This window comes from Neovison vison, chromosome 13 (genome assembly GCF_020171115.1).
Source record: "Neovison vison isolate M4711 chromosome 13, ASM_NN_V1, whole genome shotgun sequence".
Lineage (NCBI taxonomy): Eukaryota > Metazoa > Chordata > Mammalia > Carnivora > Mustelidae > Neogale > Neogale vison.
Genome location: NC_058103.1, coordinates 80,141,679 through 80,165,684, shown reverse-complemented (window position 1 = coordinate 80,165,684; position 24,006 = coordinate 80,141,679). Strand labels below are relative to the sequence as shown.

Sequence of the window (24,006 nt, the reverse complement as noted above, 5' to 3'; positions counted from 1 at the left end):
TTCTGATGTGTCAGCAGTAACTCAGCTGTGTGGAGGGTGAGTCAGAGAGCTGATTCATCATTTCCTTGACAAGCCACTGGGCAGTGTTTTAGGTGGTTGATTATAAAGTGTCATTAACAGGACAATGCTCAAAGCCTTTTCCTCTACCTTCCTACCCAAGTTCCCAGAAGGCAGAAGGGTCTCAGATTCAAGGGCCTTTCAGCCACCTCTTCCTGGCCCAGAATTAGGAAAGGATATGTTTATTCATACATGGTACCTTGTCCCCAAGCACATGTGAAGGAGAGGATTAGGTGGGGGTGGGTAGGGTAGCGCTAGAGATTCCATAAACAAGACAGTTGGTGCTCTTCCAAGAGATCCCATTGGTCAGGAGTCACTTGGTGAGCCTGGATGCAGGGAGCTACCAGCTCCTCACAAGGGCCCAGAATACCCACCTCAACTCTGCTTAAAGATCTTTTGGAACTACTAGTGGTTCATCTGCTCTTCCTCTCATCTTCTTATATTTAAAAGGCTGTGATGTCAGCCTGGTTGTCATGTCATTCTGATTAAATACTAATGTTGAGCAGTTATTAAAATCTACAGCCCTACACAGAACATACTGCCTAGAATCCAGACATATAAATGTTATATAAACATGAACCTTTTGTAATTGACCTTCAATTACAACCTTCTGAGTCTTGGTAGGTTCCAAAGAATAACAATTAACTTGCTTCTCTCTGCTCTTTTTCAACCTACCTAAACCCGCTGCTCCCTTTCCATTCTGTCCTGTGGGGCTGTTAGGCAGCAGACCTATAATTCCTGTAAATCCAGGAGCCATCATTCACTCTTTCTCATGGACTACATTGTGAATAGTGTCCCCTGGAAGTTCATAGACTATAGAATGAATGGTGCCCCTTACAGTACAGCTCTGGTTCCATCCCATTCTTTCCTTTAGTTCAAAGCATACTCAACTAAAAGAATGCTATTTGGGAGTAGAACCTAGAGTTCCCTGGGTCTGTTGCCTTTTGTTATAGTTGTTTATTTAATTAACAGTATTAAATAAATCTAGATTAGACAGGATTCTGAAAGGCTAATCTTGCCCTGAGAGATTCAGTAGAGCTTGTGGTAATTCAAGTCCCCATGATTAGTGTTGTTTTGCCCTTCATTTGCTGTTCATTTGCAGTTGTCTCAAGTATAGACAACTGTGAGACATGTTTATCCCAAGGCACTGAGAAGAAGCTTCCCTAGGCTCTAAAAAATATTAGGAAGACTTAACTAGGCCAAGGATGGGGAGGCAAGAAGGCACATCCAGAGTGAAAGTAGGAACAAAGGCTTGATGCAAGTAGGTGGAATGACACAGTCCATGGCCAGACACGGGGCCAGGGTGGTAGAAGCACAAGTAAAGAAGGAGACAGTCTCAAATAAAAGTGGAGACAGAGACAGGACTCAGCACATGGGAAGTCTTAATGGCCCCATTGCAAAGATCATGGCTTTCTCCAAAGAGTAATAGAAAGTTACTGGAGGATTGTGAGATTATATGATAAGCTTTATATTCTGAAAGATAATGTTTTTTGCATTTAGACATGATTGAAAGACAAACAAGGGGCAGGCAGAATAGGTAAGAGGTCAAAAGAATGCCATATAAAGGAAGGCAGGGAATGATGGTGTTTTAAAAAGCTGTGAACAGTCAACTATGTATAAAGGTACTGGGTAATTATATGAGGGCTGGAAGCATCCATTTCATTTAGCTACCTACGGGTCATCATGTCTTTACTGAAAGGTGTTATTAAGAGAGAAGCTAGAACAGAGGAAGTAGAAGAATGAGTGGGAGGTGAAGAAATGACAGCAGTGAGACTATAGAACTTTAAGTATCTGTGAATGGAAGGAAAGAGGTAGGTGGTAGCTAGAGAAGGATCTGGGGTCACAGGAGCTTTTTCTTTTTTTCTATTTTCTTTCTTTCTTTCTCTCTCTCTCTCTCTCTCTCTTTTTTGAGATGAGAAGAGAAGCCTAGACAAGTTAAGTGCTAATGGATAGTATTTAATAATAAAAAATTAAGAGACTATACTAGAGAGAAAGAAATAATATTCCATGTTTTTCTCTACCAGGAAAGAGAGAAAGGGTTGGGTTTAAAGCACATGAAGAAGACTTGGGGGGTGAAAACTTCTCTTAAAACAGGACAGAAGGGGGGCGCCTGAGTGGCTCAGTGGGTTAAGCCGCTGCCTTCGGCTCAGGTCATGAACTCAGGGTCCTGGGATCGAGTCCCGCATCGGGCTCTCTGCTCAGCAGGGAACCTGCTTCCTCCTCTCTCTCTGCCTGCCTCTCTGCCTACATGTAATCTCTCTCTGTCAAATCAATAAATAAAATCTTAAAAAAAAAAAAAAAACAGGACAGAAGGAAGAAACACTAGATGAAGAGGCAATGAGTCTGACTGGTAATGGGAAGGGGAGGCAGGAATTGAAGAAGTTCCTGTCTCTTGACTTTTACTTTCTGAGTGAAGTACCTATGGGGCAGCAGGGAAGAATGTAGTGGCGTGAGGAGAAGGTTCAGCTGAGGGCTTTGAAGAGAATAAGAAAATTTAAACTTACTCATTTGGGGAGTGGGCAAACCTGGTAGAGAAACAGTATCCCCACAAATTATAGTGCTACCTGTAGTCAGTGCCCAAGAATTCTGTGATGTTACTACCACATTGTCCCAGAGTGTGGGTGTCTTCACTGGGGCTCAAATGCTCTGGGACAGGTATAGAAGGTGAAGTGTTGAGTCCATCCAAGAACTTAACAAGAAAGGCTGATAAGGATACAAAGGATGAAGGAGTCTCGAATATAGGCTAAAGTATTATTGCAATGATTGACTCTTGACTGTTACATCTAAGATGGATAAAGTGATATGTCAAGATTGAGGAAGCCTAATGAATTAGAAGAAATGAGATCAGTTAGGAGACTGATGGCCCTGATGAGAAGGAGCAGTCATGGTATAAATTGTCAGACAAGCAAACTGGAAGGACAAGAGATTGCGGTCAAAGCATGCAGTCCTTGACTTTATGAGTTTTGAGGTGAAGAAGCTAAAGCTGATGACAAGTGCCAGAATGGAACCAAAGACTGAGTTTGCTGAAGTCTTTGAAAAGTTGGGGCGCCTGGATGGCTCAGTGAGTTAAAGCATCTGCCTTCGGCTCAGGTCATGATCCCAGGGTATTGAGATTGAGCCCCGCATCTGGCTCTCTGCTCTGCGGGGAGCCTGCTTCCCCTTCTCTTTCTGCCTGCCTTTCTGCCTACTTGTGATCTCTCTCTGTCAAATAAATAAATAAAACTTTAAAAAAAAAAAAAGTCTTTCTTAGAGAAAGTGACTAGGACATTATCAGCTAAAAAGGAGGAGGAGAGGTAGGACCTCAAATAGGAAGATTTATTTTGAAGAGCATGAAGTTCCAAGATCTGGAGGAGTAATTGGGAAAATGGGAGAAACCAATGCCACTTTCAGATCCTCAGGTATATGCCGTAGGAGAGTCTGAACAGCTCCTCTTCTAGGAGTGGCATCCCCAGAAGATAGCCAGAGCTTTAAAATCAGCATGCTATGTTTCTGGGTTCTTTGTACTAGGGATAAAGGAGGCCTACTCAAATTCTGAATTCTCATTTCCTTTGCACTAATATAATTTTCAAGGAGAAAAAGGCTCTATACCAATTTATTTATCTGGGATTCATTAATTTTGCATTTGGCCACTAGTCTATAACTATTAAAAGAACTTCCATTAAAAAACCCTATACATTATCCTGCTTAAAGAACTCCCTTTCAGTATTTCTTTTAGTCTGATTTGCTGACAACAAATCTCTTGGCTTTTATCTGTCTAAAAGATAATGATTTTGCCTTCATTTTTGAAGAATATTTTCACTGGTAATAGAACTCTTGCCTAAGAATTTACTTTTTTTCAGCACTTTAAAAATGTCATTCTATGGTCTATTGGATTCCATCATTTCTATTCATAAGTCAGCTGTTAGTATTATCCTTGCTTCTTTGAAGGTAAAATACCTTTTAGCTTTTACCATATTTTTTTCCTTTGTGTTCAACATCTTGATTATGATGTGTTTAAGTATGTTTTTCTTTGTATTTAGAAGTTCTAGTTTCATGAATATGAGACTTATAGTTTTTGGCTAGTTTTGAAAAAGAATCCCACCATTATCTTATCAAATGTTGCTTCCATCCATAGCTCTCTCTCTCTCTCCACTCACCAGCACTCTGATGTTAGATGTTTTCATAAGATCCTATGTCTCTTACTCTCTTGTCCGTTTTTCCCAACATCTTTGCTCTCCATGCTTCTGTTTGATATTTTCTATTAGCCCATTTTCTGGTTCACTAATCTTCTCTTCAGCTATAAGAAATACATTGCTAAATACATCTATTACAATGCTTTAATGATTGTGCTTTTTTTGTTGTAAAATTTCCATTTAATTCTTTATTAATAGAGTCTAGTTCTCTGGTGAAATTCTTCATTTTGTCATCTTTTTTTCTTGGACAAAATAAATAATTATTTCTTTAAATTGATATCTCATAATTCTAAAATCTGGCTTACCTATGGGCCTATTTCTGTGGCCTTCCTTTCTCTCTTAGTCTTAGTTCTTGGAACGTCTAGAAATTTCTGTTAAGCATTTTGTATTAAAAAACTGGCATCTCCAGATAATATGATTTTCCTCTAGAGAGGACTCGGACTCACCTTGCATTTTATTCAAGGAGCTAGAGTGGGAGGAGATTGCATCTCTTCAATCCAAGACTTACTTTTTTGGAGACCAAGTTGGAGTTTTTATGCAGTTTGGTCTACTTCATGTTTGCTCCCTTTCTTTAGGGTATAGACCCTCAGAGCTCCAAAAGAAAGCCTGCAGATAGTTATTGGGACTCCTTCATGGTGGGCCGTAAACTCGATACTGCTAAAAATCTGGCTTTTCTTTATAGCTACACTCTCATCTTTAGGTAGCTTATGAATTAACAAATCCTGGGGCACCTGGTGGCTCAGTTGTTTAAGTGTCCAACTCTTGTTAGCTCAGGTCATGATCTCAGAGTCTTGAGAGCAAGCCCCACATCAGGTTCTGCGCTCAGCGGGGAATCTGCTTGAAGAGTCTCTCCCTCTGGCCCTGCCCCCACTCTCTGTCTTTCTTTCTCTCAAATTAAAAAAAAAGTAAATATTAAAAAAAATTAGCAAATCCCATAATATGAAATCAAGTGCCAAGTGTGGAGCTCATTTCTTGGCACCCTCCCCTCTCTCAAGGATTCTGCCACTCAAACCCTCGCTATCTTGGCAGCTCTGAACTGCTTTTAAGAACTTCTCTCATTATATTTATGCTTTAACATCAGATATATGTGGGAGATGCCTATATATAATACCCAAAAAATGACAAAATTTACTTACTCAGTTCCCCCCCTTCTCTGGCTGAAAGGGAAAAAATCTCATTTAGGCACGATCTTTACGCTACCCTTACTCATGAGGAAGGTGGTTTCCTCCTCCTTAGAAGCATCTATGTCTGTGACACTGGATCTTTTTTAAAAATTTTTTTTCAGATTTTATTTATTCATTTGTCGGAGAGAGACACAGTGAGAGAGGGAACACAAGCACGGGGGAGCTGGAGATGGAGAAGCAGACTTCCCCGCTAAACAGGGAGCCTGATGCAGGGCTCGATCCCAGGACCCTGGGATCATGACCTGAGCCATAGGAAGACACTTAATAACTAAGCCGCCCCTGTGAAACTGTATCTTAATCCTCTAAGAATACCGCTGTCATTGTTAGGATGGTATTCATAAATGGTTTTGTGAATAGTTGTATACGATAAAGTAGTAATAAACATTTCTTTCCCTTTCTGGGGTCATTTTTACCCAATAAGATGTAACAATAATAGTCATAATAATAGCCACTAAAATTTACTAGGCATTTACTACGGGCCAGGCTCTATGTCAGATGTTTTAGATAGGTTGTCTCATTTAATCCTTGGAAGAGCCTAGGAGGTGGTAATGGCAATTTTCCTAATTTACACTTAAGGAAACTAAGGCTTTAAGAGGGTAAGTCTTAAATAAGGCCCCAGAGCCAGGAAGTAAATGGCACAAGCAAGTTTGAAGCAGACTTTTCAAACCCCAAGTTCTATATTCTCTTCCAACATTTTGTCCTACCTCTTCACTTGTTCTGAAGGAGAACATAACTAGTCTCACATAACAGCATAACTAGTCTCACAATTTTACTGAGTCCTGGAATTCTGAGATATTTCCTTAAATAAGGTAAAAGCCAGATAGTCTGAGGGGTTTAGATGCAAATAAATCTCCCTGGCTCATTTCTCACAGGTATTTCTAGATCCTTCCCTTCCTGACTCAGTCTTACTTTGATATATATTTTACATTAACTACTTCCATTTATAATTTCTATGGCAAATCTGAAAGTGATTTTTTTAAAATAAAGCTTTATGCAGGGACAGGAAGCAATTAGTGGTGGGGTTTTATTTTTAGAGGATGAGATGGGTGGGGGAAGGGTATGAGGAGAAATTGCCTTCTGCAGTGTCAGATGAGTTGAGTGAGTTATAGGAAATGATAGCTCAGCCAGCAACTTGGTGCTTGCCAGTGAGTCAGCCGTGACTTCATCCTTACCCTCAATGCTGGAATCACAGATGTGAGAGACACCCTTCCTGGTGAGGGCCCCTCCCTGTCCTGCTGTCTAGGACATCAAGGTTCTGCCTGGATGATGTGAACCATTCAGTTACCTGTCATGGTAGAGAAAGATTCACAGAACTGTCTGCCTCTTATTTTCCCACAGTTATTTCTAATTTCTTTAAGATCAATGGGTACTGCTGATTTTTTCCTCCTGACACCCAGCAGAAACACCCAGTGACTTTCCATCCAGAGGATGAACTTTGGAATCGATATCATAGCAGAATGTTGTTCTTACAGCAATATTTCCATGTGTTTATACTACTTCAACTTTCCAGGATCTGTATAAATGGTGAAACATGGAAGGATGCTGGAAAAGTGAGACAGGAAGACTCTGCGTTAGGAGAAGTCATACATTAAAAGAGGTCACCTTGTCATCCTTGAAAATATGTGCATGTGACAAGAAGACTAGAACCAAATCATTATAGTTGTTGTGTTAGGATTTTCAGATTGACAGTAATTGTTTTTTCACCTTCTTTTCTAGGTTTGATAAATAAGCTCAAGTTGTGAAAATTATTCTAGAAATAATCCCTTTGTATCTTAAAATAACTCTCTGTGGAGGGGAAATGGCCAAATAGATTTAATATTTTAGGACATCTTTTTCCCAGACTCTGGTCAGATTCTTAGGTCAAGGTCATGTGCATGGTGTTCAATAGGGAATGGCTGAGGAGGACTAACTTCGCTCAGAATTTATGGGAGCCAGACATTTACTTCCTTTTCACCCAGTGGATAAGGTGGTATTATCCCCATATTATAAATAAAGAAATGAACGCGCAGAGAAACAGAAGAAGCTTCCTTAGGCCAATCAGCTAGTAATTATGGAGTTCCAACCAAGCCCAAGCCAGACTACTGCCGACATCCACACTCTTTCGACTTAAGTACAAAACGATACAGCCACAGATCCCCTCCACCATGCTTTAAACAGGGCATTTTCGATGTGTTAACTTTTGGCTGGATTAATCCTCCATTAAGAAAAAAATGTACTTCAAGGTTGTTCTCTTTTGCAAACCAAGGATTCTAAAAGTCACCTATACTTGCCTTCTACTTTAGTTAGACAAACATTGAGAGCATGGCATAGCTTACATGCCTGTGCCTCTGTATGTTTGACATGAAGAAAACAAAAGAGGCATAGTAAGTACCCAGTTTAGTGGTTGGACTCACCCAGAATTTGAAGTGATTCTCATGATCTCTCCTAACATTCTTAGGTAGATGAGAATGGAGAAAAAGCTAACTGCTATACCGTCCGGTATAGTAGCTGTAGGTGATCATTGTGGCCGGGATGGGGTAGTACTGTTGCAAAGCAGAGTATTTGCAGTTTCGAAAAAGCCATCCCGTTGGCCCAGCAGAGCCCTAATTTTCTTTTTTAATAAATTAATAACAGCTAAAGATTTAAAAAAAATTTTTTGATGGATAATATGCAATTAATGCCATGGACTTTGTTGAGATGCTGCCATACAATATATTGCACATTGTAAATGTGCAGTTTGGTAAAATGTAACATATGCATACACCTGTGAAACATCACTTCAATAAAGATAATGAATATATTCATTAGCCCAAGAAGATTTTTTGTAATACTATATTTTTGAAGGAAAAAAAAAAAAAAGTCACTTCGTTTCCTCATTTAATTTGATGAAAAGAGACCAGACAGAGACTCAGGTGATGTAAATCTATACCCTGATTGTGCTCGAAAGAGCCCCCTGAAATTCAGTGAGTCCCTTAATTTTTCCAGCCCATGGTTTTCTCCTCTGAAAAATGAGGGGGTTGGACTAGATGGTCCCTAAGGCCCCCAATGGTTCTAAAGTTCAATAAAGCTAAGAGGACAGGCATGTTAAGGGTATTGGTTTGTGTCCAAATGGTTTTATGTAAAAAAGAAGACTTCCCCAGTGGTCTGGTGTCAGCTGTGCTGCTTTAATCCTGTCCCGCTTAATTGATAGATCGTGAAATCATTTCATTTCTTTTCATTCTCCTTTCACCCTGACTCAATGTCATTCATGTCCTTGCTTCCATGTTGATCTTAGTATGCTCAGGGAACTGCTCTGCTTACAAATTTAGGACTAAGGCTTGAGTAATGCTGGGAGTTTGGCATTTGGCAATGCCTTTAGCAAGGATCTGATGAGGGTGACGGGACCATCAGCTCCCTGGCTATTTGTGAGACAGCTTGGGCATTTTATGGGAGGGGTTGCAGAGACAAGCTGTACTGGGTGTATTTCAGGCTGGGGGAAGGGAAGCCGATTGGAGTTTAATTAAAATTCTAATCCCAACTTAGCCCATCTTCGTGCCAAGTCAGCAGCCAGCATTTCCGTTTGTGGTTCTGGTGATCTTGCTGGGATGACATACATAGTTACCTCAAGAACTCTTGCAAATGTGCCTACAACTTCGTTATGCTCACCAGATGCTTCGATCAGGCCTGGCACATTGCCATCTTCAGCCTGTGTTTTCAGAGATGCCTCCCCCACCCCCGCTGCCAGGGCTCCCGATGGGGGCAGGGCCCTGGAGAGAGCTCGTGGTGAAAATTGAACTGATTACAGATGAGCAAGTTGCATCACATCAGAGACACCTTTCCAAATTTTTTCTGCTCTCCAGGTAGCTGAGTGGGATTTCTGAGGAGGGGCAGCTCCAACTTCATCTTGGCCCACCATGAGGTTCTTCCTGCCTTGTGCTTACATGCTTCTCCTGATGATTTCCCAGCTGAGGGCCGTCAGCTTTCCCGAAGATGACGAACCCCTCAATACTGTTGATTATCACTGTAAGTAATCTAAAGAACATTCTTCTTTTCTGAGAAGGGAGCTGTTTTTGGTTTTGATCCTCTAAATGCATTTGTTTTTAGAAAGAGAGTTTTATGTGTCTTAAAACTGTTTTGCATATTAATGGATCTAGAATCTTTTCTTAGTGTTTGGAACAAATGGGACAGCTCTGTTGGTTGCTTTCCTAAAGCAACCCATGTATAGGTTATATATTTTCTGTTAAAAGAAAAAGATCATTTGCTAACATTCACCATCTTTCATTCATTTATATTCAAGACCATAAGAGAGGAATTTAGTTAAAACCCTTCTACAACTAGTATATACAGCTAATCAATGCTGTATATTGATTCTTCAGCTCCATAATCCTGACTGATGGTTTAGACCATTTTTACTTGCAGATTCAAGGCAATATCCGGTTTTTAGAGGACGCCCTTCAGGCAATGAATCCCAGCACAGGCTGGACTTTCAGCTGATGTTGAAAATTCGAGACACACTTTATATTGCTGGCAGGTAATTTTCCTCTCGTTGGTTTATTAGATTAAAATTCTTTTCTCTTGTGGTGCTTGCATTAATGCGTCTAGTTCATGAAAAACTAATATGTGATTGTGATCAAAAATTGCAAGTAGCCAAAAATATTCACTGAGAAGAGTCTGTGTTGTGTACCAGGAACAAAATACAGGGCTAAAGCCTTCAGTGGTGCTATTTTATTACTGCTATCAAGAAATCATATACCATTTTTTATTCCTAAAGCAGCAGGGGGGGAAATCTTTCTTTATTCTTTTTTAACTTGGAATTATTCAAGCAAATATTAGAAGTATGCCTATGCTAATACCAGTAGCTGTTTGACCCATGTCTGAAGAGAAGAGCTTTCTTTGCTCCCTAACCACAGTGATATATAAAAGCATCTCACTAATGAAAAAGTCCTCTTTGTTGACTTTGTCGGAGACAGAGAAAATCCAAATGATCTCCAAAATACAATAAAGGCAGATCTGTAAAAAATAAAACAAGAAGCAGCAGCTTAACATTTTTATGCATTCACATGATTTGACTTACTGCCTTGTTTCCAACAGGGATCAAGTTTATACAGTAAACTTAAATGAAATCCCCAAAACAGAAGTAATACCGAGCAAGGTAAGCAAGTGAAATTTATTTGCATTCCTTCAGAACTTGGATAACATCCCCCTCCCCTCCCCAAATTTTTGGTTGAAATACGAACTTTGGTTTTGCTTGATTAATACAGAAACTGACATGGCGGTCAAGACAACAGGACCGAGAAAACTGTGCTATGAAAGGCAAACATAAAGTAAGTAGAACAGACGAGTCATCTGCCAGAGTGAGCCTCTAGGTAGGCTTTATCCCACAATGTCAGCGTATGGAATGTCTAACAGTAACTTAATTATTACTTTCTTTAGGACGAATGCCACAACTTTATTAAAGTATTTGTTCCAAGAAACGACGAGATGGTTTTTGTCTGTGGTACCAATGCATTTAATCCCATGTGTAGATACTATAGGGTGAGTATATTTCCTACGGTGTGCTTTTTTTATCAACTTTTTTTTCCCTCCCGCACTGTCATGCTGTTAGAGTTGAATCCTCTCTGCTGTAACCCATTTATCTCTAATGCTATGGAAGAATAAAGACAAAATTCTTCAAATAGAATTTCAGTACAAATAAAGCAGTATTGCCTTCAAACAGGTACATTGAACAGATGTGACACCAGCTATTTATTTTTCTTTTCTAGTTGAATACCTTAGAGTATGACGGGGAGGAAATTAGTGGCTTGGCAAGATGCCCATTCGATGCCAGACAAACCAATGTTGCCCTTTTTGCTGGTAAGATCCTTTAGTGTAATGAATATAAGTGATTAATGACGTTGAAGGTAAAAGGGAATTGAAAAGAATAAAAAAGCTCATAACTGGGGTAGCTCCCTTAATAGAGGTGTTTTTACAGTGTAGGAGCTAGGGAGAAAATTTCCAAAAAAGAGGATTTTAAAGTGAGCATACGATGAGTATTCTGACACTTGGCCCTGTTGTTAACTAGGTCAATGACCCTGAAAAGTTGCTTAACTTTTTGATACTCAGATCCTTAACCTGAAAAATGAGGTGAGGATACCATGAGGCAACCTGTCCCAGGTTGACTATCAGCATCTGGGTCTAGGTGTATTGGTGTATATAGGGATGACAGGTGCCAGAACTCCAAAAGGTATAACACGATGCATAGGATAACACACTACAGGATAATTATGATTATTTTACCCCAATGATAACTCTGGTTTTAGATGGGAAGCTATATTCTGCGACAGTGGCTGACTTCCTGGCCAGTGATGCCGTGATTTACCGAAGCATGGGTGATGGATCTGCCCTTCGTACAATAAAATATGATTCCAAGTGGATAAAAGGTACTCTTGAAAAGCAGCATTGTGGGATTGCCAAGGGTAGTGGGATGGCCAAGGGGGAACAGGAGCCAAGGCATCAGGAAACTCAGTGCATGACTTTATATTGTTTATTTAGAGCAAGTACAAGTTGCTTTGGTTGTAAGCAGGAGCGTTGACAAGGAAAGAGGAAATTCGCAGCCATGTCAGGAAAATAGATTCATCTATGAGTTTATCCTGGTTGACTTCAAAAAAGAAAGACCTCATTTCTGGGTGCCAGTTTGCCCGCCTCTGAATACACATAACGTTCCTCGTCCACTCCCATCTACCATCCTACAGAATTAACACTGAGAATCGATCAGTTCATCTCCGCAGAGACATTTCTTTCTTTGGCGTCTAGATACCAAGATTTTTTATTCTCGGTGTAAGAAGTTCTCTTCTCTAGTTAAAGAGGTTAATGAATAAATCTGTTGAAACAGAGACCTCTGCTGTAGTTCAGTTCCCCTAGGCTTTTTACAGTCCATTAGCTGACATGAAAGACTGTGGGTTCCTTGAAGCTTCCACACACCCATATTCAGACTCCTTGAGCGTGTTGGTATATTGGAGTTCTCACCGGCTTGTGGATGTGCCGTGTCCGTCTGTCATGCTAGCAGCCGGGGTCTTGTGCTAATTGAATGATCCTTTAGGAACTAGTTTGTTTTCGATTTTTCTTTCAGAGCCACATTTTCTTCATGCCATAGAATATGGAAACTATGTCTATTTCTTCTTTCGAGAAATTGCGGTAGAACATAATAATTTAGGCAAGGCAAGTATATGCACTTGACTTGAATTCTGGACTTGGACTGCATGGAATCGAGCCCGCTTTGGTAGAGTTATGCTCTTTGCATGTTTTCTAGCACTCGGTACATTCAGGGCCGAGTGCAGAGAAGTGAATTGCTCATCATGAGAATAATTGCTGGAAAACACCTGAACAATGGCCAGAGTAAGAAGAGCAGCCTTGGGCCTGGAGAAGGTTTCATTTTTTTCTGTCACTACAGAGTGTTCTACAGGCGCCCTTGAGCTATGGATGCTTCCTTAACAGTTTAGAAATCTGTTGAACGTTCATTCTTTCTCAGCATCAAAAGGCAGGATGGAAAGTAGAGCCCCTATTCAATTTTGAGTGGTTCAGGAAAAGCCTGTATAATTTTAAAGCATCACAGCCTCGTTTTGCCAAGTTTAAGGATGGCACATGGCATTAACGATAGAAGCCACAGAGTGGGTGACAAACTATGGAGATAGTTTGCATTCCCCCTAGCCAGTCCGACAGCTCCCTCCTTGGGGAGCTCGTCTGGCAGAACAGGAAAATGACCCTCTTCTCTCTCAGGTAAATCTAGTTTACATTCTTACCGAACAAATCCTTAGAGAGAAGATTGCTAGATTCTTTTGAGCTGGTCATATCTTTAGCACTTTTTTGGTCCCTCCCTTAAATAATAGCTTTTCATTTCCATTCCCCCTCCCTGCACATAACCCTGTGGCTTTGCTTTCCTCCCCTGGGCAGGCCGTGTATTCCCGTGTGGCCCGCATCTGTAAAAATGACATGGGTGGCTCCCAGCGGGTCCTGGAGAAACACTGGACCTCGTTTCTGAAGGCTCGGCTCAACTGCTCTGTCCCTGGAGATTCCTTTTTCTACTTCGATGTTCTGCAGTCCATTACCGACATCATACAAATCAATGGCATCCCCACTGTGGTCGGGGTGTTCACCACACAGCTCAACAGGTGAGAACAGAGCCCTGGAGCTTCTCGAGCTGTAATGTGCTTGCTTCTGGGACCCAGGAGCGAGCCTCCTTTGCCTGATGCTTTCCCTGACGCTGTCCCCCTTTGCAGCATTCCTGGGTCTGCCGTGTGTGCATTTAGCATGGATGACATTGAAAAAGTATTCAGAGGACGGTTTAAAGAACAGAAAACCCCAGATTCTGTGTGGACAGCAGTCCCCGAAGACAAAGTACCAAAGCCAAGGTAAAGGGGGAAAAAAAAAAAAAGGCAGAAAGTGATTTTTGTTTTTACCAAAACCCTCTGGTCCCTGGAAGCATCCATCCTCAGAGAGCAGGGAGAGAGGCCAACCTCCCATGCCAGGGAGGGGTCCCCGGTGGGGGGCAGGGGCACTGCAGACCCAGCCAGTCTACAGAACCCCACAGGGGTGAATGTGGAGAGCCTGCTGAGTGCAGGAGAGAGCCCTACACCTCTGGTTTTGCTCATTCTCCTTTCTTTCTTGGCCTCTTCTTTCAGAATGGACACTTACCCTTAGATACAGTTTGTGAGGGGAAAAAACACACTGTTTTCCTTTCAGGCCTGGCTGTTGTGCAAAGCATGGCCTTGCCGAAGCTTATAAAACCTCCATCGATTTCCCCGACGAGACCCTGGCGTTCATCAAATCCCACCCGTTGATGGACTCTGCTGTCCCACCCATAGCAGATGAGCCCTGGTTCACCAAGACCCGGATCAGGTGAGACGGCTGGGACCGGCAGCCTGCCCCCCTCTAACACCTGCTCTCCCCATCGGCCTGCCCCTCTGACTTGGCCTTCCTCCCCCGACAGGTACAGACTGACGGCCATCGCTGTGGACCACACTGCTGGGCCCCACCAGAACTACACAGTCATCTTCGTTGGCTCTGAAGCTGGCGTGGTACTTAAAGTTTTGGCAAAGACCAGTCCATTCTCTTTGAATGACAGCGTGTTACTGGAAGAGATTGAAGCGTACAACCACGCAAAGTAGGTATATTTTACGAGAAACCTTTTCAGCTGGGCTCAAAACTTTCCGGCGTGTATTTCATCAAGCCGTTTCCTTTGAGCCCCAGAAATTAGCAGTGGTTTGGCATATTTGTGTTTTGGGTTTTTTTTTTTTTTTTCCTTAGTGAAATAAATCCTGAGTTTGTGTTTTTTCCCTGAGTCCACTAGGGCTAGGATGGTGGGCAGTAGATGAGTTTAAAAATCATTCGGCCCTCGTTTCTCACCTTTGGGCAATGAGAACGTGTTAGCACCCACCCCTGATACCCTGCAGGCTTGTCTTCTGCTGCTGCCTGCAGCAGACAATTGGTTCCAAGTATGCATAAGCACAAGCTTGCAATACAATTCTTCCAACCACTGACATAAAAGATAACTGGACCATTAAAACAAACAAGAATGGAGCAAAGGAGACTACAGAGAGATCAGAAACATGTAGCACAGCAAGATTTAAGTGCACTGAAACACTGTCCTTTTTCTTCTCTGTGGTCTAAAGCGGTCTTCATAAACACAGTTCCCTTTGTCACCAGAACAAGAAAGCAATCTTTAAAAAAAAAACCCTTTGTCCAACCTGAAGTTGAAACAATTGTGCAGAGCAGCAGAAGATCAAACATAGAATTATTACTTCCCAAACTATGTACTTCACTGGTTTGCTACTGAGAATCTCCCTCAGGATCTCCCAGCTCTTAGTAATTGCAAAACCAAACCCCACTTGCCTTGTATATTTCGTGTAGCTTTCGACTTCCTAAACATGTGGCCTCAAAATGTATCCCCAAATACAGGTGTAATGCTGAGAATGAGGAGGACAGAAAGGTCATCTCATTACAGTTGGATAAAGACCATCACGCTGTGTACGTGGCGTTCTCCAGCTGCGTGATTCGCCTCCCCCTCAGTCGCTGTGAGCGTTATGGATCCTGCAAAAAGTAAGCTGATGTTTCTTTCCTTACCTTGAGTCTTGCAGCACCGTGAACTTTGATGATGAGATAATCCAAGCTCCGTTCTGTTTGGTTTTATACAGGTCTTGTGTTGCATCTCGGGACCCATACTGTGGCTGGTTAAGCCAGGGAACCTGTGGCAGAGTGACCCCAGGGATGCTGTAAGTGTGCCCTGTCACATCAGCCAGGACCTTCTGAGAGCTGCCTGTCTTCTCTGGGTCTCTAAAGCTAGACATTTTAGAAAGATGCCAGTAGTGCTACTTTTGTTCTTTTCTTCCTCTCTTTTCTTTTTTGATGTGGGAGAAGTAAAAAAAGAGAAAAGGAAGAGAAAAGAAAAGAAAAGGAAAGAAAAAGAAAGAAAAGAAAGGAAAAAAAAATCTGGGGCTGTAATAAGGAAGGGAGATTGTAGACAGGATAATACCTGAAGGAAATGGGTAGAGAGAGTAAAGAATTCTCTCTCCTCTCTTAAACATTCTCGTGGCCAGATGTTGAACAGAAGAAATACTCATTTTAGCAAGCTGTGTTGAAATGTCCATTTTTTTTTCCTCTCTGCCCATTTTACTAATCGGTCTGTGTTCTTGGTTCTGCTCTGGTTGTCACTTGTGTCCCTATGAAGGCTGTTAACCGAAGACTTCTTTGCTTTCCATAACCACAGCGCTGGAGGATATGAACAAGACACAGAATACGGCAACACGGCCCACCTAGGGGACTGCCATGGTAAGCCCAGATCTTCCTTCCCCTTCTGGCAATTCTTTTTGACCACATTTGCACGTGAACATTATTTTACAATCAGCCTTTTAATGACTCAGGACACATACCACCTAGCATTTAACTTAAACTTCGCAAAAGCTGAGCTGTTTGGTCACGGGGATGTGTTAGAGAAGAATCTTACCTTTTTTTTTTTTCCTTCACCATTTACAATTTTGTAGAAAATCTAGAGAAAGGTAGTCTAACCAGTAGGTCAATCTTTTAATTTGTAGTCTTTTCTTTTGACTTTTTTAGTTAATTGGAATTCATAAATTTTTGCTTTCTTTTGGTTACTTTTTACTGATTACTTGTTCCTTTAATTCTTTTAGAAATTTTGCCTACTTCAACTACACCAGATTACAAAATATTTGGCGGTCCAACATCTGGTTAGTTTTTTTTAATTTTTTTGATAATTAACAACCTTTTCTTTCCTTCAGTTCAGCATTTTCAGCCCCTTTTCCCCTCCTTTTGCGCAGTTTGGCAGCCTTTCATGTTTCTGCTTTGACTCATAATCCCACCGATGGTACTGAAAGACTTTTTCTTACTCAGCACTCCACCCCTGTGTAGCATGTTAACAGTTCATCATTGACCGAGGCACATCCCGTAAGAAAAATCAAATGGATTCACATAGACCGCATTCCAGCTGCACGCCCGCCCACCCAAGCTTCTCTTCTCTCTCCCCCCTCCGTGCATTGTGGATGCTCCCTCTGGCCATCTCTACTGAATGGATGGCAGACTTTCATTATTTCCCCCTTCTCTCCTCACCTTTCCTAAGACCTAGTAAACAAATACACATTTCCCCAAAATGTGTATTTATACATTTTCGACATCTTTTTCTTTGGTTTGCGGTGAGCCCGTGGATCTTTGAATGTTGTGGTCTCAGTGGTGTGCAAAAGGCTCCTGTTGAATGAAGCTGGTATCTGATGTATGAGGGTGGTTCGGTGGGCTCTCCGTGCCCGTCAGTATCTGTTTTGGAGTCTTCGTCTGCGACCTTTGCACCGGTCTGAATGTGGGTCTCCGGAATTGTAACCTAAAACCGTATGCTTACATTCCAAGGGGACATCTACTCTGTGGAAATCAGCAACACACATGCTAAGAGGTTAAGTTACTTCCGGTCCTCCTGCTGCTTCTAAAGCTCACAGCGGTCTCATTCCTCACAAGGGAGAAGAGGATAGCAGATCTTATGTAGCAGACCATCCTTACTCAGCTTATAAATGCCATTTCTTTTGCATGAGTTGCTGCTAATTCTTTGGAAGAAATCCCCCAGGCGTGTTGAAAGGCACACGCGAGGTCCCTCCCTGCTTTGGTGCTCCACCGTGGATGGTGCAAGACCTCGGGGCACAGATGGACGGGAGGTCCGAGATAGAGCCCAACAGCCTGCTCTAGCGGGTGGAAAATCCAGATCCAGATCACGTGGACTTCACCAGGTGTTTTCCTGCTGAAGTTACCCCGTAGGTTCCCCGGTGAAGGATACACAGTCTCCAAATGTTCAGGAAAATGCTTTTAGACATATGCACAAAAAGAAATAAACTGATGCCATCTCACATGAAAATGAGAGAGTAGCAGTTCATCTTTGGGATGTGGAGAACCTTTTCCACGAGGGTCATTAATCACCGTAGGGGCTTTGGTAGGAGCATTTTCAGTGTATCTAGTTTTGAAATCTGCTTAATTTGTCTTTATGGTTAATTTTTAGTTTTTCTTTTTCCCTTGCAAGAAAGAGGTTGGGTGTAGTCTCTTCGAATGTGTTTTTTATGAAATCCTAGAACAGGCTTTCTCGTAAAATTGAATGAAACGTCCCTTAAAAATGCAACAGACCAGTGGTCAGGGAAATCTGTCAGCATTACCCACATTAATAAAAATCTGTTTGCCACCACAGACATGGAGGTATCTTCATCATCTGTTACCACAATGGCAAGTATCCCAGAAATTACACCTAAAGTGATTGATACCTGGAGACCTAAACTGACGAGCTCCCGGAAATTTGTAGTTCAAGATGACCCAAACACTTCTGATTTTACTGATCCTTTATCAGGTATCCCAAAGGGTAAGGCCTCACCAGGGAACTCATCTCTCGCTGAGTGGAAACCTGATTCCTGATCTCTCTGAGGAGCTGGTGGACACAGGGTTTCCCGGGGGGGTGGAGTGACATAGCTCTGCTGTTGTTCACACCCCCTACCCTGACTACCCTCACTCCGGTTTCTGTGCTTGTATGGAGCGGGTGCCTTCCTAGACCAAAGAGATGGAAGGCTGGGAACGAAAGGGGTGATGAGATAGCCACTCAGTCTAGTCTATGTTGGTTTCTACCCAAAAATGCTGAGAGTCTGCTCAATGTCAGAGAATTTCCAGGACCACCCCAACAACATCAAAACACCAAACTCATTTTAGCAAATTTCCTGGTATCCGATGTTTTGTCTAATAGCCTTCCCCAGCCTTGTGTTTCGCTTCGATTCCAAATGCAATGTGAAAAGGATACACAAGGTGCTAGTGAGTTGCTTGAATGTCACAAGCAATGAAACATGACAGAGCACTTGTCCATAACTATCACTTCCAGCCCTTAATAGAAGCAGTTAGAAAACAGCTGCCTGTTGAGTTGGCTTATTAGACCTTTTACTCTGGGAGAAAAACAACCTCTTCTTTGGTGCTTAGTAAACTGTGGTATCAGGTTTCCAATCAGTTTTTATGCCAGTACTTTGTCATTTATGATTTACGTCTGTTGATTTGGGTTTTATATGTTTTCATTGTAAACAGTTCTATGATCATTCTTTCTGTCTTGTTTCCTTTAGTAATATCATTTCTTTCTACTTTTCTTTCTTTGTCTCTCCCAGTGCCACTGAATTCCATAATCCTGAACATTGATTAAAAGCAACTAATTTTCAAAGGCCTTAGTACTAACCTAAAGCAACAGAATCCTCGAAATTACTCTGACTTAACCTTATCCTGGGATAGCTATGCTTATAGCATGTAACAGACTTGGATACCTCTTAAACTAACATCTCTTAGATTGACTGTTAGATGTCTGTGGTCGCATTAAAAATCCCAATAATTACAAACTAATCCACTCTTCTTGTAGTCTAACTTAAATATTTCTTAAATATCTCAAGACGATGGGATAATATACTTAACTACTACATATTATACTTCTTTAGACTGTCCGGATTTCTTTCATAGAAAGCAATTCAAGAGTAATTCACTCCAAGATGGAATGAAAAAAAAAAAAAATGAAAGCAAACACAAAAGTTCGTATTTGTAGTTCCCAATGACAAAGCGGGCGCTTTTCGTTTTTGAACCAATTGTGTGTCTTTATTCTAGTTAAGATAGCATCATTATTTTAGCATAATGTACAGTTATGCCAATCCCTAATTTTCCTAATTCTAGCAATTGCCTTGTAATCCTGACTTATGAATTAGGAGAAAATCACGAGACAAAACATTTCTAAATTGACCATTTAGAAAATATGTACTTTCTAACTCTAATTTTTAGGATCCCCAAATCTTAAAACTTTGAATGTTAGAGAACAACTTACTTAGAAGGGATTTCGGGGGGAAGAGACACTTACGGATCGGTGGGAAATCAGAGTTACTCTGGCATCTGCAGCAATCCGGTGTGTCTCTGGGGATCTGATCATGACTCAAGACAAATATACAGGTGGAATTTCAGAGTCTCCCTGACCCTCCAGGCTAAGCATATGGACCACGTGAAGGTAGTATTGGCTCAATGGAAGCCATTTGCTGGCTAATATTGCTCAAAAGAAGCACCTCACTCAGACTCTTTTCCTGCGTGTCTGTTACAGGTGTGCGATGGGAGGTCCAGTCGGGAGAGTCGAACCAGATGGTCCACATGAATGTCCTCATCACCTGTGTCTTTGCCGCCTTTGTTTTGGGCGCATTCATTGCAGGTGTGGCAGTATACTGCTATCGTGACCTGTTTGTTCGGAAAAACAGAAAGATCCATAAAGATGCAGAATCTGCCCAGTCGTGCACAGACTCCAGCGGAAGTTTTGCCAAACTGAATGGTCTCTTTGACAGTCCGGTCAAGGAATATCAGCAGAATATCGATTCTCCCAAATTGTACAGTAACCTGCTGACCAGTCGGAAAGAGCTGCCACCCAACGGAGATACTAAATCCATGGTGATGGACCATCGGGGCCAACCTCCCGAACTGGCTGCTCTGCCCACGCCTGAGTCTACACCTGTGCTTCACCAGAAGACCCTGCAGGCCATGAAGAGCCACTCAGACAAGGCCCATGGCCATGGGGCTTCAAGAAAGGAAACCCCACAGTTTTTCCCTTCTAGTCCACCACCCCATTCCCCATTAAGTCACGGGCATATCCCCAGTGCCATTGTTCTTCCTAATGCTACTCATGACTACAACACATCTTTCTCAAACTCCAATGCTCACAAAGCTGAAAAGAAGCTTCAAAACATTGACCACCCACTCACAAAGTCATCCAGTAAGAGAGATCACCGGCGTTCTGTGGATTCCAGAAATACCCTCAACGATCTCCTGAAGCATCTAAATGACCCAAACAGCAACCCCAAAGCCATCATGGGAGATATCCAGATGGCCCACCAGACCCTAATGCTGGATCCTGTGGGACCTATGTCTGAGGTCCCACCCAAGGTCCCTAACCGGGAGGCATCACTATACTCTCCTCCTTCAACTCTCCCCAGAAATAGCCCAACCAAGCGAGTGGATGTCCCCACCACTCCTGGAGTCCCCATGACGTCTCTGGAAAGACAAAGGGGTTATCATAAAAATTCCTCCCAGAGGCACTCTATATCTGCAATGCCTAAAAACTTAAACTCACCGAACGGTGTTTTGTTATCTAGACAGCCTAGTATGAACCGTGGGGGGTACATGCCCACCCCCACTGGGGCAAAGGTGGACTATATTCAGGGAACACCAGTGAGTGTTCATCTGCAGCCTTCCCTCTCCAGACAGAGCAGCTATACCAGTAATGGCACCCTTCCTAGGACGGGACTAAAGAGGACACCGTCCTTAAAACCTGATGTGCCACCAAAGCCTTCATTTGTTCCTCAAACCACATCTGTCAGACCACTGAACAAATACACTTACTAGGCCTCAAGTGTGCTATTTTCCGTGTGGCTTTATCCTGTCCGTGTTGTCGAGAGGATGATGTTGTAAGGGTACCTTAAGATAAGAGACTCCCTTGTATTTTAAGAGAACCGAGTGGCCAAAGAAACTCTTTCTAACTTTGGCAACATCAGAACTTGCCACATGTAGCTACTACAGCAAAGCTTCTGTGTACTTGCCCGAAAACAAAGGAAGGTGCTGGTCATTCCATTTCTTTTGTTTGAAGCTAAAGAGATGGGCAGCTCCCGGGGGCTGCCTTACCAGTATAGAGAGCTGATACAGTACTCAGAAGAATCTGTGAGCAAATACTTGAAAATGGGTTCAACTTAGACTACCATTATGTGTGGTCTTCCCATTAAATGTGAACATTTTAATTGTATGCATTCACCTTGCCTCTTGCACAAATGTCAAAAAACAATGGTAATGTCTCAAAGAAATGAACTTGTAGATTACCAAACGATTTGCTAAAAATTCAGTCTTGACCCAAACTGTAGCATTTTTTTTCAAGTGTGGCATTTTTTTTCATGCCACCAATGAACTGTAGTACGTGTGTGTGTGTGTGTGTGTGTGTGTGCATCTGCGTGCGTGTTCGCGCGCGCGCTTATGTTTGTTGAACGTGTGTGTGTTCTGTACCCACTAGGATTTGTTTTGGTGCCCATTGCATCTTTTTGTGCTGTGGACTTGTTTACATTGAGCATGACTGAACAAGAGATAGTAACTTCTTCCCACAGCAGTCCATTGGGTTCAACTTTGAGAAAAGAAATAAAATCAAGGTTGATCTGACCATCAAAATGATTAACTCGACTCACATGGTCCCCAATGCCAGAATGTAAGAGTTCTAAGTAATTTTGTGCTGCTATTCATTAAAACTTCTATTACAGTCTTGCCAGCTTAAGGAGATAGAGACGTTAAGAGGTATCCTTGATTTATCCACCAGTATTCAGTAGAACAATTTACCTGTTCACTGTGAATCCAAGCCTGACTCACTGTATTTAACCTTGAACACACTAATAAGGTTTTATTTTGATGTTGTTTGGTTTCTCCCATGTAGTACAATTTCTCTTCCTTTAACTCCTCCTACCCCCAAGATAAAAGAACAAAACAAAGCAGAAGACAAAAGAAGGAAATGTGAAAGGAATTCTAATTGGCCTAACAGAGAGTCTCTGAAACCGAAAGTGGTGCAATCATGCTGTCTCTGTTGTGTCATACAAGAATTTTCTTCTAAGTCATGCAGGTAATGACAATAGACTGTAAATATTACATGTGAGTTTACCTGAATCTGTGCATTTTGTGCCTTATTCATGAGAATGATAGAAGTACTAAAATATGTCAAGTGTTTCCAGTATAGCACATCGTTTACCCAGTGCCAGTTGTAAATGTTTTTCAACCAGCACCTGAAAAGACTTTTAAAAAACGTAAAAACAACCTAGAACAATTAGTTGTCCAGCAGTCCACCCAAATAGCAGCATTACGTCCTTTGCCATGATAAACATTCCACTCCCGCTTTCCTAAGGATGAAACGGTGATAATGTGAAGGCAAATGAGGTTTCTCGGGTAATGTGACACCTGCGGGAACCGTAGAGTCATTTATTCGTAGTTTTGCAGAAGCCACTTACAGTTGATGATGTGTAACCCCGATGACTGTCTCAGTTAATATGCTGCACACCACACCGTGGTTTATTGAACCTAATCTAGAAAGTATCAAGGCAGAGGAATGCTCCTGACTTAGTCAGATAAGTGAGTCCAGCTGATTTCTTGAGATAACAGTGACGATCTGTATCACTTGGGGGAGGATGGGTTGCAGAAGACCAGAGCATTTTTATACAGATTGTAGAATACCGATACAGTTATTCTTTTCCTTTGAGAATATCGTTTTGTAAAGAACGTGATTCCCCGAGATCTCTGGAAACTCAAAAACTAGAAAGAACTTCTGTTCTTGAGACACGTCAGCTTTGCAACTAAAATATTACAGATTAATAATAAATTAAACCAACCAACGATAAACACTACTCAGTCCACCGCCAACAAACGTGTTTGAATTCACCTTACCAATATTAATCCCAGCGTGCGGAAAACGAAACAGTAACTCTGTGTGAACCCGGATAACATTTTGTAACATTGTGCTGCCTTGTAGTTTGTAATGTGAGTTCTATCAGTATTTATGTTGAAATTTCTAACATAAAATCTAGTCTCTATCCTGTTAATTTAATTTTTAAATGCTTTATCCATTTGTGCAAAGGTAAACACAGATTGTATCTTTTTTAATGGTACGGCATAAAAAGTAACCCTAAAGTGAAGTGGCTCTATACTGTTTTATAGAGTACTTTAACATGTATAGATATCTTGTAAACTTGTATTGTGGATGTGTAAATAATATGTACTTTGGGTTTTTAACACCGCATGTAAAGTCAAAATAAAATATACAAATCATTATATCCTGCCTGTTGATATTGAAGAGGTTTATGACTTGCCATGTTTTAAAAAATATTTTATGGTCAATCAACACCCCTGAGAGTTTCTTTTAAAATGTACCAGAATATTCTTATCGGGAATGTCTGCTACTTGGTCATGGTTCTGCCACCGTTCTCTTCTTGCAAAGCCAATACCAATGGGCAGACCCAGAGAAGCTGAAAAACGAGTCAGAAAGCCGGGCGAGCCGTCTCTGCACCAGCAGGTAAACGCTTCAGGCAGACGTACCGGTGACTCGC

The 24,006-nt window shown here is 41.7% G+C and overlaps 1 protein-coding gene across 12 annotated transcripts in view; it reads left to right on the top strand.

Annotated features, from left to right (window-relative positions):
- The window catches only part of SEMA6D (semaphorin 6D), a 55,144-nt gene extending 31,413 nt beyond the window's left edge, over positions 1–23,731 (top strand). For 3 of the 12 annotated variants that reach the window (XM_044230245.1, XM_044230246.1, XM_044230247.1), the window contains exons 2-19: positions 9,232–9,394; positions 9,791–9,902; positions 10,463–10,523; positions 10,633–10,695; positions 10,805–10,906; positions 11,134–11,224; positions 11,671–11,790; positions 12,480–12,568; positions 13,301–13,518; positions 13,627–13,758; positions 14,090–14,245; positions 14,337–14,510; positions 15,305–15,445; positions 15,541–15,618; positions 16,074–16,174; positions 16,534–16,590; positions 18,081–18,248; positions 19,995–23,731. In XM_044230245.1, the coding sequence (XP_044086180.1) occupies positions 9,286–9,394; positions 9,791–9,902; positions 10,463–10,523; positions 10,633–10,695; positions 10,805–10,906; positions 11,134–11,224; positions 11,671–11,790; positions 12,480–12,568; positions 13,301–13,518; positions 13,627–13,758; positions 14,090–14,245; positions 14,337–14,510; positions 15,305–15,445; positions 15,541–15,618; positions 16,074–16,174; positions 16,534–16,590; positions 18,081–18,248; positions 19,995–21,283 (3,261 nt within the window). In that variant the 5' untranslated portion in view covers positions 9,232–9,285 and the 3' untranslated portion in view covers positions 21,284–23,731. Of the gene's footprint in view, positions 1–9,231; positions 9,395–9,790; positions 9,903–10,462; positions 10,524–10,632; positions 10,696–10,804; positions 10,907–11,133; positions 11,225–11,670; positions 11,791–12,479; positions 12,569–13,300; positions 13,519–13,626; positions 13,759–14,089; positions 14,246–14,336; positions 14,511–15,304; positions 15,446–15,540; positions 15,619–16,073; positions 16,175–16,533; positions 16,591–18,080; positions 18,249–19,350; positions 19,958–19,994 lie in introns of those variants that run through there. The other 9 variants (XM_044230250.1, XM_044230248.1, XM_044230257.1 and 6 more) reach the window with 9 other exon arrangements.
- The last annotated feature ends 275 nt before the right edge of the window (positions 23,732–24,006 follow it).